The following is a 16,990-nucleotide window of genomic DNA, read 5'->3' on the forward strand; positions in this document are numbered from 1 at the left end:
ATGCTTCTCCATGGGCATTCCATTTATGTGTTAGGCCCCTCCCTCAGAGCGGTTAGGGTTATACTGGTGCTGCCTAGTGGGCAGGTCGGTAGGGTTTTTGCAGCGCTCTCAAGCTCCATGTTTTTTTCTTTGGCTTCTCCTCTTCCCTGCCCACCCCCCGATCAGTCTAAGTTATGGCTGTAGCCCTACACAGGTACAGGGAGTGTTTTTAAGGCTGGGACCACCCACCAATGGGCCTTGCTGCACACTTCTGGACAGGCTTGGGCCATCTTACCGGGGAGACTGTGGGTGCATTTTTCCTGCTTACAGAGGGAGCGCAGCATCTTTGCTGCAGCTCCCTTTCAGCTGGAAGCGACATATTCCACACCCTTTCTCGGGCCAGCATGCCCCAACATCCCTCCCTCCACTTTTGCAGGGCAGGTTTTGTACCAGCAGTGGGACGGGATTCCTCGGATGGTGGCGTCTCCCATGCTTCCTTTGCTTACTGCCACCAAATGTACCACTTATTATGGATGGGGTGAGTGAGTCTCCAATTGTTCCTCCATCCATCCCCTTTCCTGATCTCAATGTGGCATACATCATCTCCCAGTTTACCAACTGGGTCAAGGAACTGGTGGCTAGGGGCTCCTGGGGTGCCAAGGATCATGGGAACGCCAACTCCAAGAGTCCCGCTTGCTCACAGTCTCCTGCTAAAAAACATAAGGAGAAGAATTGCAAGAGGAAGCATGGCCACAGGGGACAGGACAAGCACAAGTCTAAGAGGTGCAGATCCAGCAGTTCCTCCCTATCTTTCTGGGCCTCTTCCTCCTCTCCACCCACCCCGCTCCAAGCAGCGCAAGCATAAACACAAGCACAAGGTATTGCCTGAGAGGAGAGTCCCCACCCCCATTGCAGGGCTGATCACTCCAGGCACTGAAGCAGGCAGGAAAGCTCGCCTGGAATCACACAGCTCTGAGGTGTCTGTCTCACCAGCAGGAAGAGTAGAGGGCAAATTGTCAGAAGAAAGCTTTCCCTCGGATTACACTCAGACAGGCTTTTCTAGTCAGAGTTGTATCCTACCCTCCTGGCTAAGGCTTCTCAGGTTTGGAAACTATCAGGCTTAGCCATGGGGTCCTCTGACCCTGGGGCCTGCCACGGTCCGCCCCCCCACCCGGGCCCTCCCAAACTTCTAGTAGTTCTTTCCCCAGATTCCTTTGAAAGGGTCAGGAAGTCTGAACGGGATCCACTGGCTAGGGCACAGCAGGTGCACAAGGTTCCTCATCAGACTTTAGTTACTGGATTGCCTGATGATCACCACAGATGCCATTCTGACCAGGTGAGGAGCACACATGGGAGACAGGACTGTGCAGAGAGTCTGGTCTGCAGAGGATTTCAAGAGTAGCACCAGTTGGCTGGAATTGCGGGCTATGCAGCTGGTATTGCTAGCATTCAAGATGGTGCTTTGGGGGCGTCATGTTCTCATCAGAACCAGCAACATGTCCGCAAATGTGGACAAGTTGCTTGGAATGGTGCTGTCTACCACCTGCCCTCTTGTCTTTCCAATCAATAATAAGTTGTTTGTATTGAAAGGTATAGAATACGTTGATGCAGCAACAAATGTTTAGTATTTGTATTTAAGGTAATGCATTTTTTATTTATGCAGGAGCCATAACTATCCCCTCTGATCAGCCTATTACTAAGCTAAAGGATCTAGAAAATGTTGTTGTACCTACCATGGAAATTAAGGTAAATAAAACTGTCTTGTTATCTGATTCAGTTGCATTAGTGGCATTAATGTATCTGGAACAGAATATCAGAGAACCTGTAAGAGTTACTGCTTTACAGCTGTACATGTTTCATGCTTGCGTAGAGAGAAATGACTCTTACTTTGGCAATGACTGTGATAGACAGCATCTACATATATTTATTATTTTAGGTGGATCCGAGTGCAAAGTATGAAAAATTAGTTACAATAAGATCATTCAAGCAAGAATTTCGCTTAGCAGGAGGTGTCAATCTACCAAAAATAATAGATTGTGTTGGATCAGATGGGAGAGAGAGGAGGCAACTGGTCAAGGTAAGTTCTGTATGCTGCAAGTTCTCAAACTGTCCCCTTTTCGTTTCAGAGACTGAGAAAATGTCATCAGTTGAATGTAGAATACTGAGCGATTAAGTCCTGTGCAGTTTATTAAGCCCAATTCAGACATCGCTCCGCCCATTTGCCAAACCCTAGTTTGGCAATCAGCCAGCATGATGGCTGAAGAAGACTTTTAGAAAGAAGCTTTTCTACAGGCACTCATGGAGTACAGTCCTTTCATACGATTATACCATATCAGAATAGGCATGCTTTAGGGATAGCTTGTTTGAACACACATACAAGCAGACTAGATGCATTCTTCCCACTGTATAAGCTTCCTCCACATGGAGGAAGATTGTCATGTGGGGGGATTCTCCCACCCCCCAGCCACATTCTGAAATAGTACAGTTGTGTAAGGACTGTATTGCATGAGTGCCAGCACATTTGATCGACATATTTTTTGCCATCTTATGGTTCACGATATTTCAGTGTTGAGAGGTAAAATAATGGCAGATTGGTTGATTTAGTGGTGGATGAAAGAATAATCTTAAGCATTATAATGTTAGGAAGCATATGTTCATGTACAAAACTGGGGGGAAATTCATCTAGCACTTAACAACTGGAAGGAGAAATAAAACAGAAAATATTTCTGAGTTCCAGAAAACAAAACATGAAGTCACAATAGCATCGTGTTTAGAATATTGCACCGGGAAGACCTGAGTTCAAATCCCCATTCTATCATGAAACTCACTGGGTGACTCTGGGCCAGTCATGTATCTCTCAGCCTAACCTACCTCACAGAGTTGTGAGGATAAAAATAACCATGTACATCACTCTGAGCACCTTGGAGGAAGAGTGGGATATACATGTTTTTAAAAATTGCTAGTCACATTGTGCATAATGTTACTGCTTTGGCTGCAGAGTTGCGTGGAAATTCCTCCTGCTGCACTTAAGGCCTCACCTGTAGGCATACTTACTTGGGAGTAAGTTCAGTTTGCTTCTGAGTGAATGTGCATAGGATCAGGCTGCATTAGTTAGCTTTGTATTAGTGTTCACTTGGTATGCCAGGAAAATTGCTATGCTATTGTGTTTCTTGTGTTGCTTAAAGGGACGTGATGACCTGAGACAGGACGCTGTCATGCAGCAGGTTTTCCAGATGTGTAACACTCTGCTCCAGCAAAATACTGAAACCAGAAAAAGAAAATTGACTATCCGTAGATATAAGGTAAGCTCTGCTGTTGCATCAGAATAGCCTGGTGCAGACCTAATGCAGGATTTTTTGAACATAGCAAAGTACCCTATATACAGGTGAAACTCGGAAAATTAGAATATCGTGCAAAAGTCCATTAATTTCAGTAATGCAAATTAAAAGGTGAAACTGATATATGAGACAGACGCATTACATGCAAAGCGAGATAAGTCAAGCCTTAATTTGTTATAATTGTGATGATCATGGCGTACAGCTCATGAAAACCCCAAATCCACAATCCCAGAAAATTAGAATATTACATGGAACCAAGAAGACAAGGATTGTAGAATAGAACAATATCGGACCTCTGAAAAGTATACAGTGTACTGTGCTTGATTGGCCAGCAAACTCGCCTGACCTGACCCCATAGAGAATCTATGGGGCATTGCCAAGAGAAGGATGAGAGACATGAGACCAAACAATGCAGAAGAGCTGAAGGCCGCTAATGAAGCATCCTGGTCTTCCATAACACCTCATCAGTGCCAAAGGCTGATAGCATCCATGCCACGCTGCATTGAGGCAGTAATTGCTGCAAAAGGGGCCCAAACCAAGTACTGAATACATATGCATGCTTATACTTTTCAGAGGTCCGATTTTGAACATGTGCCATTATTCTCCCTTCCCTTTATGATGATAACCTTCGTTCTGGCACAAACCACAATTCCCTCATAAACTACAGATTGGCCAAGTTCAGACATACAGGACAACCGCAATTAATCGTGGCTGGGGTTACAGTTCCTAACTCCAATTTGTGCCACAGATGTTTAACAAACCGTGGCCAGCAAAACTGCTGTCGAAGGAGAAGGGAGCCCCTCCCTGCCGCTCGGCCTCCCAGCCAATCCCAGCCAGCTCCACAGGCAGACTGTGGACAAAGCGTCACTGCATCACCGGAGCAGCCACAATTGGCTACAATCTTGAATGGGTGTGCCAAGTGTGATCATGCATTTTTGGAGTGCTACGCCCGCCTTTGGCAAGGAAAGGACATCGAAAGCCCTTTAAATGCCCTGAAATGCCAGTGCTGTTTCTGCTAGGTACAGCAATGACACCACCACCACCCCAAGTAGACACCGACACCAAAAACTCAAATTCCTGGGTGAGGGGGTTGGGGGCCCAGGGGGGTGGAATCCTGCTTTTAGTGCAGGAGGGGAAACACATAACCCGGGAAGATGTCATGAGGGGTGACCCTGACAAAGCAGCCCATTGAGACCCAAGCAGATTTCTTCTGTCTGGCAGCTTGCTGCCGGGTGGGCTAGCAGTCTACTGGGGACGTAGACTGGGCAGTCTATTGGGCTGTTTGCTAGGATATACCTGCTTGCATGGACAGTGTGGGAACGGGTTGGGCAGGGACCTGTAAACCCATTCAAAGCTCCTGGGCTGGATCTGACATGGCACTGTATGCAGATTTCCCAGTACATGGATTCCCAGGATAGGAAAGGCCTGTTTTCCAGCTGCCTTAGAACAGTCGGCTCGTGCTTCTTGGCTGTGGGCAGTGCCGCACACACACACACACACGGGCATGCAGGGCTCAGGGCTCAGAGTTTGACAGCAGCTTGGCAGCAGCTGCTGAGACCAGGACAGCACTCACCCACGTCCTCTTCCATGTAGCTTTCCTGCATAGAGCATCCTCCCTCCCTCTCTTTAGTCTGCCACTCTTGTGAGAGAGCGGTCCATGGAACGATGAGCTACTTTCAGTGTACAGCTCGAGTACCACCTCACACAACTAAATTTTGCCATTAGAGCCCACAGACAGTTCTTCTCATGAGCAAGACTTAGGGAATCTTGTCCCTACCCGGCGAAGGGGCTGGGACCCTTTCCGTACCCTTTCTGTGTAAAAAATAGGACTTGGCTGCTCCCGCTTCCGTTCTTGGGTCTGCCTTTTGTACTCCACCACCACCACCCCCGGCGCTATGATGGGGTGCCCTACTTGGAGTGTTTGTGCTTGTGAACATACATGACTATTGCTCCCTTCTTGGGGAGCAAGCACTGAGTGCTTATCCTATCGTCCCCTGCCCTCACCCTACCACTTGCCAGGTGGAGGGAGCAAGGGACAAAGTGGGAATCGAGGGTGCAGCTGTGCGGCTTGACAGGCTAGCCAGTCCAGGATGAGGCGTGGTTGGTTTCCTGAGAAGTTGCCAGTGAGAAGTGCCAAAAGCATGGAGTAGTCACACCCTTGGGCGGGTCTGTGCTGCCACCTCTATGATTGGGGCTTGGAAATGGGTGTGAAACCACGGTTATAGCTGAGTCAGCAGTTGGGCATAACACTTTGGTGGCAAAACCACAGTTGTCAGTGAAACTTAGAGAAAACGGAAGGTTCCAACTGCAGTTCGGTGAGGCAAAACTGAGTTAGCTTTTAGCCTGTAACTGTGGTTTTGCGCATTCAGGTGTACTGCACTTACACCCTCAGTCAGCTATAACTGCGGTTATCCTGTACATCTAAACCTGGCTGTTGTAACCATGTTTTGAAGCTGGTATCCAAACCATGATTGCTAAGGAACCTGGTTTGAATTAACCTTCGTTAGTTTTGCTATTTACTGGGTGTCTGGTTATTTCCTAGGTGGTTCCCCTTTCTCAAAGAAGTGGTGTCCTAGAGTGGTGTACAGGAACTATTCCTCTGGGAGATTTCCTCATCAATACTGACAGCAGTGCTCACAAAAGATATAGGCCGAAGGACTATAGCAACTTACATTGCCAAAGGACAATGATGGTGAGTAAGCACAAAATTAATAATTCATTTCATTTAGTATGAGAGAGAACTGTTGATTGTTCCAGGTGTATCCCAGCAACCAGGGTTAAATACTGATGTTGTGGAGAGTTGTACTGTGCCTTCCAGTCAAATCAAGGCATGAGTAGTTTGTGGGGGGGGGGGAAATGTGAGAAAAAGGAGCATTGCTTCTTAACTGTGAACTTAACTTCTTCTTGTTGGTGGAGTGCATGGCCTCCACTGTGAGTTATCTCCACCCATTCACTCTAGAGGCAGGACTGTGTAAATAAGCAAGGCTTTAAGAGCCGTGACAGGGAGTTTCCTCCCATTTCTGGATGTACTGGATAGAGAGTAATACTGCTAAAGAGAAAAAAGAGGAGAGAGGCACCTTTTAAAAGTGGTGATTCTCTTTATTTAGCAGCGGGGGAGAGCAACTGGCCCTATTCAGCCCCAGCACGGCACTCCTCCAGTGGTTGCTGCTGGTGTCTATCTTTTTTAGATTGTGAGCCCTTTGGAGGACAGGGAGCCATTTTATTTATTAATGTATATCTATGTAAACCGCTTTGAAGCCTTTGGTTGAAAAGAGGTATATACAATATTTGTCGTATTGTCGTACTGTGAAGAACAGTAAGAACTAGCAATAAAAATGAACAAATTTGTAAGGATAAACTCAGCGGAGATATATTAAGACAGTGGAATCTCAGACAAAGGGGAAACTCTAGAATAGCTTTTGAAATCCCACCTCTCAGGAAAGGCACCATATCCTGGATTTCAGGGAACTGGATGCTCTCTGTTTCAAGAAAAACCCTGCATGCTTAAATACCAGTGGTGTTTTCCTTGTGAAACAGGGCATCCACCATGACATATGTTATAGCAGTCTAGTGAAAAGTGAGATACGGAGCTGCACTTACTGAGGTAGGAGGACATGCTGGAGAATCCTATGTTCATAGGGGGCCTCTGCGGAAGCGATTGTGTTGCGTTTGTAATAGCAGAAGAACTTGGAGGTTCTTCTAGGGAACATGGGGCAGCCCATGTTGCTGCCCTGCATATCTCTTCCAGTGGAGCACGGGAAACAAATTCAGCAAAAACGGCAGCCACTCTAATGAAATGAGTCATGATGCTGACAGGTATGGGTAAGCATTGAGCCTTGTAGGCTAGATGTACCTGCCTACTTGGCCTTGGAAATTCTGTTCCCCATTGAGGAAGGAACATAGGAGACAAAAAGTCTGTTGGTGTTCTTGAAGGAAGATGTGAGTTCAATGTAGATGCAGAAAGCATAGTGGACATCCAGTTTTGATCTGCCTGTCCTGGACGGTGTTTCACTCCCCCAGAAGGAACAGGAACTCAGTCTGGGAGTGTTTCTGGATCCAAATCTCTCTGATGCCTCAGATTGATGCATTGGCCTGAAGTGCTTCTCTGCTGCTGGATGAGGACATCCCATGTGGATTATTCTTCCCACGTGCTCCAGAAGGCAGGACTATGTAAATTATATGATGACTTAAAAGCCTGAGAAGGAGAAACACCACTCAGTTCTTCTAGTCCTGCTCCTGCTCCAGAGATGGCCTTTTCTCTATTAGCCCAAGCATTCTCTCTCTTACTGCATATTCCATCTTTATCTCCTTTTATCATACTACCTTCCTTTTCTACTTCAAATTAAAAAATAATCTTAATCTCCCTGTTCCTGTCCTTCTGCCTCGATGGCTCAAATGCCACACAGAATAAGGAACATCCTGCTTCCTAAGGGAATGAAGATCTCAATCTTTCCCCCAGCCAGGAGACCTCACCCCCAAATGGTACCAACCCATTCCAATGCAGTATGCCTGCTAACAGCCAACAGGTCCTTTCCAGTGCCTTCTGATGGAGGGGGTGGTCCCGATCCTCACAAAGGGCCATCGGCTCCAATCAATCCCGGGATCAGACCTAGCACCAACCACCACCAAACATTAGTACCAGGCAGTTCCAAACCGGCACCAGACCTCTTTCTTGCACCTCTGAGACTGCCCAGCGATCCAGAGACTTGCCAAGGCCTCACCCCTTCCTCCACACAGCCTTCAAAATGGCCACGCCGCAAAGCCTCGCCTCCTACTGCAGAGCCTTCTGTGCCTGATGGCACCCCTTTCAGAGCCTCTGCAGGAAGTCCCCAGTTCTAGCCTGAACCACCAGAAGAGGCCCCCCAGTAGGAGTGCTTCTCTTCGGCTGATTTCAACCCCAAGCAGCACGCCCCACACACAGGCCGAAAAAACACACATTTTTAATATTTTTGATACTTATTTTGATGAAGTAAATACTGTCTGGAAGGAGCACCACCTGTCATACAAATGGAATAATGCTGTAAAGTTGTGTGTCTCACTGAATAAGCTCCAAATAGGAATCGAACCCTTTCCACAAAGAAATCATTCTTTTTTTGGAACAATGCTTATCAAAAATAAAATATTATCCAGACAAGAAAAGAATGTCTGTGTAATTTTATATCTTTGAGAATATTATCAATGTCCTCCTAAAATTATTTAGTGTATTTGTCTTGTATATAAACAATCACCTTTCTTTCCATAATTTTATCTATGAGGACTTTCTGTATTTTAAATGGTTTATCTTCACCAAAAGCACTGATAACTACACCATTAGACAATTCAATGGATCTAACAATAAATTGAATGCAATAATACGCCAAATATCCAAGAATTCACACTACACATTTCTTGTTAGGTTCTCAAAGCATTTCATTTACTCAATGATCCAACTGGGAAGAAGGCAACATTTTCTTTCATTTTACAAGCAACAGAACCTCACAGTATTCCAAAGGCAAGAAGCAAGCATCTGTAGCAAGGTGTTACAGCCCAGTTTTCTCTAAAAGCATCATCTTCCCATGTGGGGTTCATCTCATTATCCTCATGTTATGACATGTGGGCAAAGAGGGGTTTTGCACCTAATGACATAGTGGGGGAGTAACCTGCCTAGAGAGCAAGTAGGCTGTTGGTTCGAATCCCCGCTGGTGTGTTTCCCAGAATATGGGGAACTCCTATATCGGGCAGCAGCGATATAGGAAGGTGCTGAAAGGCATCATCTCATACTCTGTGGGAGATGGCAGTGGTAAATCCCTCCTGTAGTCTACCATGAAAACTACATGGTTCTGTGGTTGCCAGGAGTCGACACTGACTTGAAAGCACAACCTAGAATGCTAGGAAAGAGAAAAATAGTGAGGACAATGGGTGGGGGGGGGAATAGGAATTCAGTTTGACGGGGGGGGGGAGAAAAGCAGACAAGAGAAGGCAAGAAGTACAGAAAAGACAGCAAAGAAGGTAGAAAGGGTGGGTGGGAAGAAGGATCAAAAAGAGATCCAAATTAGGAAGGAAAGACATAATGATGAGAGAATGGAGGAAGAGAGAGGGGGAGGGGAATCTAAAGAGGAGATCACTGTGAAGGGCAAGGAGAGGTTAGGAGTGTGCACAGTTTTGGTCCGGCACAATAGAAAAGACCACCAGTCCGGCAGTCCGGCACGGGCGGGGGGGACTGTTTCTTTAAGTGGGGTGGTGGTGGTAGTACTTCCCCCCCCCGCCACTCTTCCCCCTCCGGTGCTCGTCCTTTGTAAAATCCTATTGGGGCGGCAGAGTTCTTCCCTGCCACCCCTGCCCCCGTCGTTGTTTGTAAAGGCTTTAACGAGATGAGCGCTAGCGGCGCGCATGCGCCCTCCTCGGCGCGCGCTCGTCTCTGACGCTGCCACGCGCATGCCGCATATGTCACGGCATGTGCGCGGCAGCGTCAGAGACGAGTGCGCGTGCCGAGGAGGGCGCATGCATGCCGCTAGCGCTCGTCTCGTTAAAGCCTTTACAAACACGACGGGGGCAGGGGCGGCAGGGAGGAACTCTGCCGCCCCAAGAAGATTTTACAAAGGACGAGCGCCGGAGGGGAAAGAGTGGCAGCGGGGGGGGTAAGTACTACCACACCCCCCCCCGCTTAAAGAAACAGTCCCCCCCGTGCCGGACTGGGGGCCCACCGGACCATGCACACCCCTAGGAGAGGTTAGGATCCAGAGAGTCAAAACAGCAGCCAAAAAGTGTGCCCCAAATTCTGACTCCAGAGGAGTCCCATAAAGGACAATTAAGGAATACTCAGGACAAATGTGGGACTGCTACAGCAGCTCTCAGTAAAGCTAAACCAGTGATTGCATCCCAGACTGCAGTGATTGCATCCCAGACTCTGACTTCAGGGGAGTACCATAAGAGCCAATGGCTAATAATAAAACAAAGCACAAGAACAAACAAAGCCAAGTAAAAAGAGAGACAGGCAGGGAGATGAGGACGAGGAGGAGGAAAAGGACAAGGAGAAAGAGAAAGCTTTGCAAAGGAGGCTGAGCACAAAGGAGATCTGAGGGTGGCTCCTTGGCTCCAGTCGACTGCAGCTCTTGCCTTTTGGTTGCTGCCGCCTTGTGCTCATCCTACCTCACCTGAGACTTGCCCAGGCACAGCCTGAATGGTGGGCGGAAGTGGCTGTCCACTTGGCAGCCTTCTCGTCCGCTCGGCAGCAGCACTGCTGCCCACGCTGAGCCTGGCTGGATTGGGCTGCAGGCGGGCAGGCTAACTGACAGCAGCACAGCCAGCCCTCACTGCCCCGCTTAGCTTGAACTTGGGAGTGGCAGTTGAAGCAGCCATCTGAGTGCAGGGGAAGACAGCGCGGCAGCTGGGATCGGCTGAGCGGGGAGCTAAAATCTTGTGGATGCGCACTTAGCCGTGCAGCTTAGAGGGAATAGTGCTTAGGAAGACATCTTGCCCTAAGGGAAGGAGAGAAAAGAAATTAAAGAATCGCTTAAAAAAAAAAAGACAGAGAAACAGAAGTTGAATCCAGAGAAAAAAGAAGATAGAATACAGTGAGCGCATAAGGAAAAGCTTTGAAGGCTAGTCTAGTCTTGAAGGCTAGCATCTAGATCTGGAGCAGGCTGGACAGAAGACTTGGGAGGAATCCCCCACACTCCATGAGGCTCTTAAAGCTTTTGCTTATTTACCTAGTCCTGCCTCTAGAATTCGTGAGTGAAGTTAACCCTCCCCTACCAACAAAAAAAGTATTTCTGTAATTTTCTGTATTGTGCTGCCATCCATACCACTATCCATAACCAAAACCGGAAGCATTTTTCACACCACCTCCATTGTCTGTGTTCCTTCAACACACAAAGCGAACTTCACACACAAGCAGCTAAGGGAAACAAATATTGTGTCTAAATTATTTGTGGTTAACTTCAAAGGAGGCACAAAAGAAAGACTTTGAAGAGAAATATACCATCTTCATGGACATATGCCAGAATTTTCAGCCTGTATTTCGCTATTTCTGCATTGAAAAATTTCTTGATCCAGCGGTGTGGTTTGAGAAACGCTTGGCATATACCCGCAGTGTTGCTACTTCATCAATAGGTACTGTAAAAATCAAGCCTTTGTAAAGCCCTTAAATCTTTAAATGTTTCCACCTAATGCTATTTTATTGTCCTCCTAATGTTGAAATTTCACTACTGAATGAAATCTGGGATGCATCTCAGAGTCTGGGATGCACCGAGCCAGCGTGGTGTAGTGGTTAGAGTGCTGTACTAGGACTGGGGAGACTTGAGTTCAAATCCCCATTCAGCAATGCTACTTGCTGGGTGACTCTGGGCCAGTCACTTCTCTCTCAGCCTAACCTACTTCACAGGGTTGTTGTGAAAGAGAAACTCAAGTATGTAGTACACCGCTCTGGGCTCCTTGGAGGAAGAGCAGGATATAAATGTAATAATAATTATTATTATAAGGACTGCCATTGCTTCTTTTTTAGTTGATCCATCATTTTATCTTCTAATGAGTATAATGACAAGTGCCAGACTGTGATACTATTATATCGCACCTGGGCTGGGAATGCTTTGTAAATCAGGCCTGCACACAATTAATTTGGACTTCATGTTACAGCTGTGGAGGCAGCAGTTTATCTGTGAGGAGTGGGGAGGCAGGTGAGAGGGTGACAGGTGAGTAGTGGGGCTGCTGCTGTGGTGATGGTGACGCAGCAAAAAATTGAACATGGGCTGCTGCCAACATAATTATGCCCCTCATAGTTTTGTGTTATGTCTGAACCTGAGGTTGCTGCCAAACCATAGCTTACTTGAGAAAAACAGGTTGCTCACCTGTAACTGATGATCTGGTAGTGATCCGTTGATATCCATTAGAATGGGTTCTGCTCCTGCGCGGAAATCTCTTGGTGTTGAGTTCCACAGCTCTTTTTCGGCGCCTGTGCACTGCCCCACATGACCGCATGGCTATTTCAGGCGGGAGGAAGGGCAGGCACCTCCGTTCCTTGGAGACCGTCAAAGCAGGTAAGTTCTCGGCTGGTGTAGGAGGTCACCCAACATGGGATTACATCCCTCCACGTGCTCCAGAAGGCAGGAAGTAGTCATACTTAGAAGATCCTTAAACCCTCTGCATGTGGGTGGATCCTCTCAGTTCTACTTCCTGCCTTCGCTCCAGAGGTAGCACTCGCTCTCAGCTCGCTTCTCCTTGATATAGCTTCCTTCTTATTCCTACCGTCAACCTTGTTCCCTCGGCTCTTTCTTGTCCTTCTAGTTTTCTTCCTCCTCTCGCCTTTAAAAAAAAAAAAAAAAAGCTTTCAATCTTTTTCTCCCTGCCTCTCCCTCCCTTCCTCTCCCCTCCCTGCTTCTTGGGCGAGCGCCTCTATCGAATGGCTTCCAGAAAGGGAGTAGGTCTCCTAGCGAGGAGGGAATCCGCAGCACGCCAGCGTTCTTTCCCGCCCAAACGGGGCGTTGTAGCAGAGGAGGATGGCGTGTTGACCACCAGGGGGAGCCGCTCCGCAATATCTGAACCGCAGCGTTCCCCTCACCTTCAGGGCAGCCGGGATCTGGATGCTCGCGCTCAGGCCGGGCACGACGATCCCCGCACCCCGCTCTCGGCCAGAAAGAAGAAGAAGAGGCAGCGATCCCACAGGGAGCGTTCCCCATCCTCCGTTGGGCGCCAGCGGGCTTCACAGCCTCCCACGGCCGCGAGACCTGTTCCGGAGGCGGCTGCTACTCCTCCGCCCCACCTCTCGCCGGCGGCCGCCCGTTCAGCTCAGCAAGTCGAGGGCGAGCCCAGTTTTGAGCGCCTTGGATCCCCTCCTCCACTCGGGGACGATAGCAGCGCTGAAACGCAGGCTGCACGAGCGGCAGCAGGGGCGACTCTCGGACCAACATCCGGCAGCCAGGAGCAACTGCAGTCCGGACTGGAGGTGGTGAGAGCGGGACCTTCGAGGGGGAGCGGGGGAGAGCTTAGTCCCCCCCCTCCCCGGGATCGGCAGGGCTCCCCCCGGCTGGGCGAGCAGCTGACTGGGGCCAATGTTGAACTTAGCTCTGCAGCTTTGAAGGGCCTTATTGAGGAGGCAGTGTTAAAGACAGTTACTGCTGCTCTTCAGAAGCGCCCCCCTTCAAAGTCCTCTAGGAGACGGAGGGCTAGGTCCCCCTCCTCCTCCTCCTCTTCCTCCTCCTCTTCGGGTGATGGGTCCCCCACCCGTAAGCGCCTTCGGCGCGCCTTGAGAACCAAGCCCTATTCTGGCCCTTGGGACCGCCATTCCTCCGCTGTTTCGGGGGAGGAATCCCCTGATGTGTACCGGCCCGACCCTCCTCCAGTCTCTGGCCTTGAGGGCGAGGAAGTCTCTCTCTCGTCCTCATGCGAGGAGGGGGAGCTCCCCCAGGGAAGGGAGCAAGGATCCAACTATCAGAGGCTGTCCCTATTGGAAGAGGCACAACCCGTCATCAACCAGTCCCTTTTGGCCCTGGGCCTTAAGCCTGTATCTCCCCAGGAGCCGGACACCTTTTCTAAGGGTTCGCTTGTGCTTCCTCAGTCAAAAGTTCCCCAACACAGGGCTATTATGCCTGAGGGTTTTACTGCCTCCATCAAGGAGGAATGGGAGGCCCTGTCATCCGCCAAGCGTGCCACAGCCTCGGCTGCTAGGCTCTATAATTTTGAGGATGACACCATTCAGCTCTTAAAGTCCCCCCTCACTGACGCTCCCTTTGGGGCTCTTCTTAGTGGGGTGGTGGTCCCTAAGGATGGGGATTCTACATTTAAGGACCCTGCCGATAAAAAGGCGGAGGCTGCCCTTCGTAGGGCGCACGAATCTGCAGCCATGGCCATTCGGGCCGACACTACGGCATCCCTCGTGTCTAGGGCTTCGGTCCTGTGGCTGGATGAACTCCTTAATGACCCCCCGGCGGATCAGGCTAAGATGCGCAAGAAGCTGCTACGCCTTCAGAAGGCCGCCGCCTTAGCCGCTGATGCCACGTTTGACAGCGTGCGTTTTTCCGCTAGAGCCATAGGTGCCGGTATTTCAGCCAGGCGTAATATATGGCTGAAGTATTGGAAGGTGGACAATACTTCCAAGTCCAACCTCGCAGCAGTCCCTTATACAGGAGGCAAGCTCTTTGGCGATGAAGCCCTAAAGGAGGTATTAGTTGAAACCAAAGACAAAAAGAAGGTGCTCCCCGCGGCGCCCCGTAAGGAGGATAAGGGCTCCTCTCGTAGGTCTCCCCAGGCGAATAGGGGTTTCAGACCTCAGTTCAGACAAAGGGACTCCTTTCGCCCCTTTAGGTCCCAGTGGGGTAGGACCCGGGCCCAGGGTAGACAGGGTTCCTCCTACCAGGGCCGCCAGCCCTTCCCTCCCCAGGGTAGGGGTGCCAAGCAGCACTCCTGACAATCAGGGCATCAGGGTGGGGGCTCGCCTCTTGGAATTCTTGCCCGCCTGGAAAGACTCCATCTCAGATCGGTGGGTCCTCTCCATCATCGCCCAGGGCTACGAAATAGAACTCACAAGGACTCCAAGAGACAGGTTCCTGATCACTCCTATGTCAAAGAACCCCGTCAAGCACAAGGGCCTATTGCAGGCCATTCAACACCTCCTGGACTTAGGGGCGGTGGAACTGGTGCCCCGGTCCCAGAGGGGAGCGGGGATTTACTCTATCATTTTCACCGTTCCAAAAAAGGACGGCTCGGCCAGGGCGGTTCTAAACCTTCGCCCAGTCAACAAGTACGTGGTAAAAAAGCGCTTCCGGATGGAGACCCTAACCACCATTGCAGAAGCCCTTCAAGCCGGGGACTTCTTAGCGTCCATAGATCTCCAGGACGCATATCTGCATGTCCCTATCCACCCCCGCAGCCGTCCACTTCTGAGATTCTGTTACAAGGGGCATCATTACCAGTATCGGGCCTTACCCTTCGGCCTGTCCTCGGCGCCTCGCGTTTTTACCAAGGTACTGAGCCCCCTGGTGGCCACCCTACGTATGGAAGGAGTCCACCTTTATTGCTATTTGGACGATCTGATGATCAGGGCAAGATCAGCGGAGGAGGTGGAGTTAGCTCTAACCAGGACAGTGTCTCTTCTGCAGGCCCACGGTTTTCTGATCAACAAGGGCAAGAGCCACCTCGTTCCGGCCACGTGTCTCCGTCACCTGGGAGTGGTCATAGACACTTCCGCCTGCAGGCTTTTCCTTCCCCAGGACAGGAGGGAGGTCCTCATCTCTCTGGTGCGGGAGGTCCTTCGTCGTCCTTCCTCCAGCATCCTGAAACTGGCGCGTCTCCTGGGCCTCATGGTGGCGGCAATGGACTCAGTCCCCTGGGCGAGGTTCCACCTACGCCAACTCCAATGGGTGTTGCTCCCCTTTCAACACAGGATTGCTGCCAAGCGGGACAAGTGGATTCAGCCGGAGGTCCGTCTGCGGCAGTCTTTAGTTTGGTGGACCCAGAAGGAGAACCTTCTGCGAGGGAAACCTTTCCTAGAGCCAGCCCGGGTACTGGTGACAACGGACGCCAGCCTCTCTGGCTGGGGGGCTCACTGCCTCAACAAAACAGCGCAAGGTCTCTGGTCCAGAGAGGAGGCTCGCCACAGCATAAACTGGCTCGAGCTGCGGGCGGTCTTCCTAGCCCTACAGGCTTTTCTCCCAATGGTGGTGGGCCAGCATGTGTTGATCCGCACGGACAACGTGTCTACAAAGGCACACATCAACAGGCAAGGGGGGACGAGGTCGAGGTCCCTTCACCTTCAGGCGGTGGAACTCCTCTCTTGGGCGGAGACGCATCTCCTTTCCATTCTGGCTCATCATGTCAGCGGAAAGTCCAACGTTCAAGCCGACTGGCTGAGCAGGCAGCAGATACACCCGGCCGAGTGGAGTCTTCATCCGTCAGTCTTTCACTGGGTGACCCAGATCCTGGGCTCCCCGCTAGTAGACCTGTTTGCCACCCCTCAGAATTCCAAGCTGCCCAGATTCTTCTCTCGTTTTCCGACTCGGGGAGCGGAGGCGTCGGACGCACTTTCGGTGCAGTGGCCACGGTCTCTACTGTACGCTTTCCCCCCGTTTCCCCTTCTCTCCCGTTGCCTGAGGAAGCTGCGAACGTCGGGGGCCACACTCATCCTTATAGCGCCGTACTGGCCCAGAAGACCATGGTTCTCCGAGATAGTAGACCTAGCGGTAGAAGGGCCCTTCAGGCTACCGTCGCGCTCAGATCTGTTGCAGCAGGGTCCAGTGTTCCACCCAGACCCGGATTGGTTACAACTGACCGCTTGGAAGTTGAAAGGTCGTTGTTAAGGAAGGAACGTCTGTCAGACAGTGTCATCCAGACTATCCTAGCCTCTCGTAAGCCTTCAACCAATAAGATCTATCAATCCACCTGGCGGTCCTTCCTGCGCTGGGCTGCCAGGCGCTCCTTGCAGATCAGGGAATGCAAGCTTCGAGATCTTCTGGATTTCCTTCAGGATGGCCTGACGTTGGGTCTAAAGCCTAACACTTTGAAGAGACAGGCGGCTTGTCTGGTGCAGATGCTATTTCCCCAACGCAACTCCTTCCAAGCCAGGCACCCCCTACTGCGAAAGTTTCTGAGGGGTGCAACCCACCTGTTCCCTCCAGTGTGTCATCGTTTTCCATCTTGGGATCTCCACATAGTTCTGAGGGGTATGCAGTTCCCACCTTTTGAGCCTCTCCGTTTGGTGTCCT

At 50.1% G+C, this 16,990-nt stretch overlaps 1 protein-coding gene across 4 annotated transcripts in view; it reads left to right on the forward strand.

Moving 5' to 3' along the window:
- Positions 1 to 16,990, forward strand: part of ATM (ATM serine/threonine kinase) — a 223,205-nt gene that overhangs the window by 192,968 nt on the left and 13,247 nt on the right. For all 4 annotated transcript variants that reach the window (XM_053310959.1, XM_053310960.1, XM_053310962.1 and 1 more), the window contains exons 55-59: positions 1,643 to 1,725; positions 1,916 to 2,056; positions 3,165 to 3,281; positions 5,860 to 6,009; positions 11,243 to 11,408. In XM_053310959.1, the coding sequence (XP_053166934.1) occupies positions 1,643 to 1,725; positions 1,916 to 2,056; positions 3,165 to 3,281; positions 5,860 to 6,009; positions 11,243 to 11,408 (657 nt within the window). The remainder of the gene's footprint in view (positions 1 to 1,642; positions 1,726 to 1,915; positions 2,057 to 3,164; positions 3,282 to 5,859; positions 6,010 to 11,242; positions 11,409 to 16,990) is intronic.

This window comes from Hemicordylus capensis, chromosome 3 (genome assembly GCF_027244095.1).
Source record: "Hemicordylus capensis ecotype Gifberg chromosome 3, rHemCap1.1.pri, whole genome shotgun sequence".
NCBI lineage: Eukaryota > Metazoa > Chordata > Lepidosauria > Squamata > Cordylidae > Hemicordylus > Hemicordylus capensis.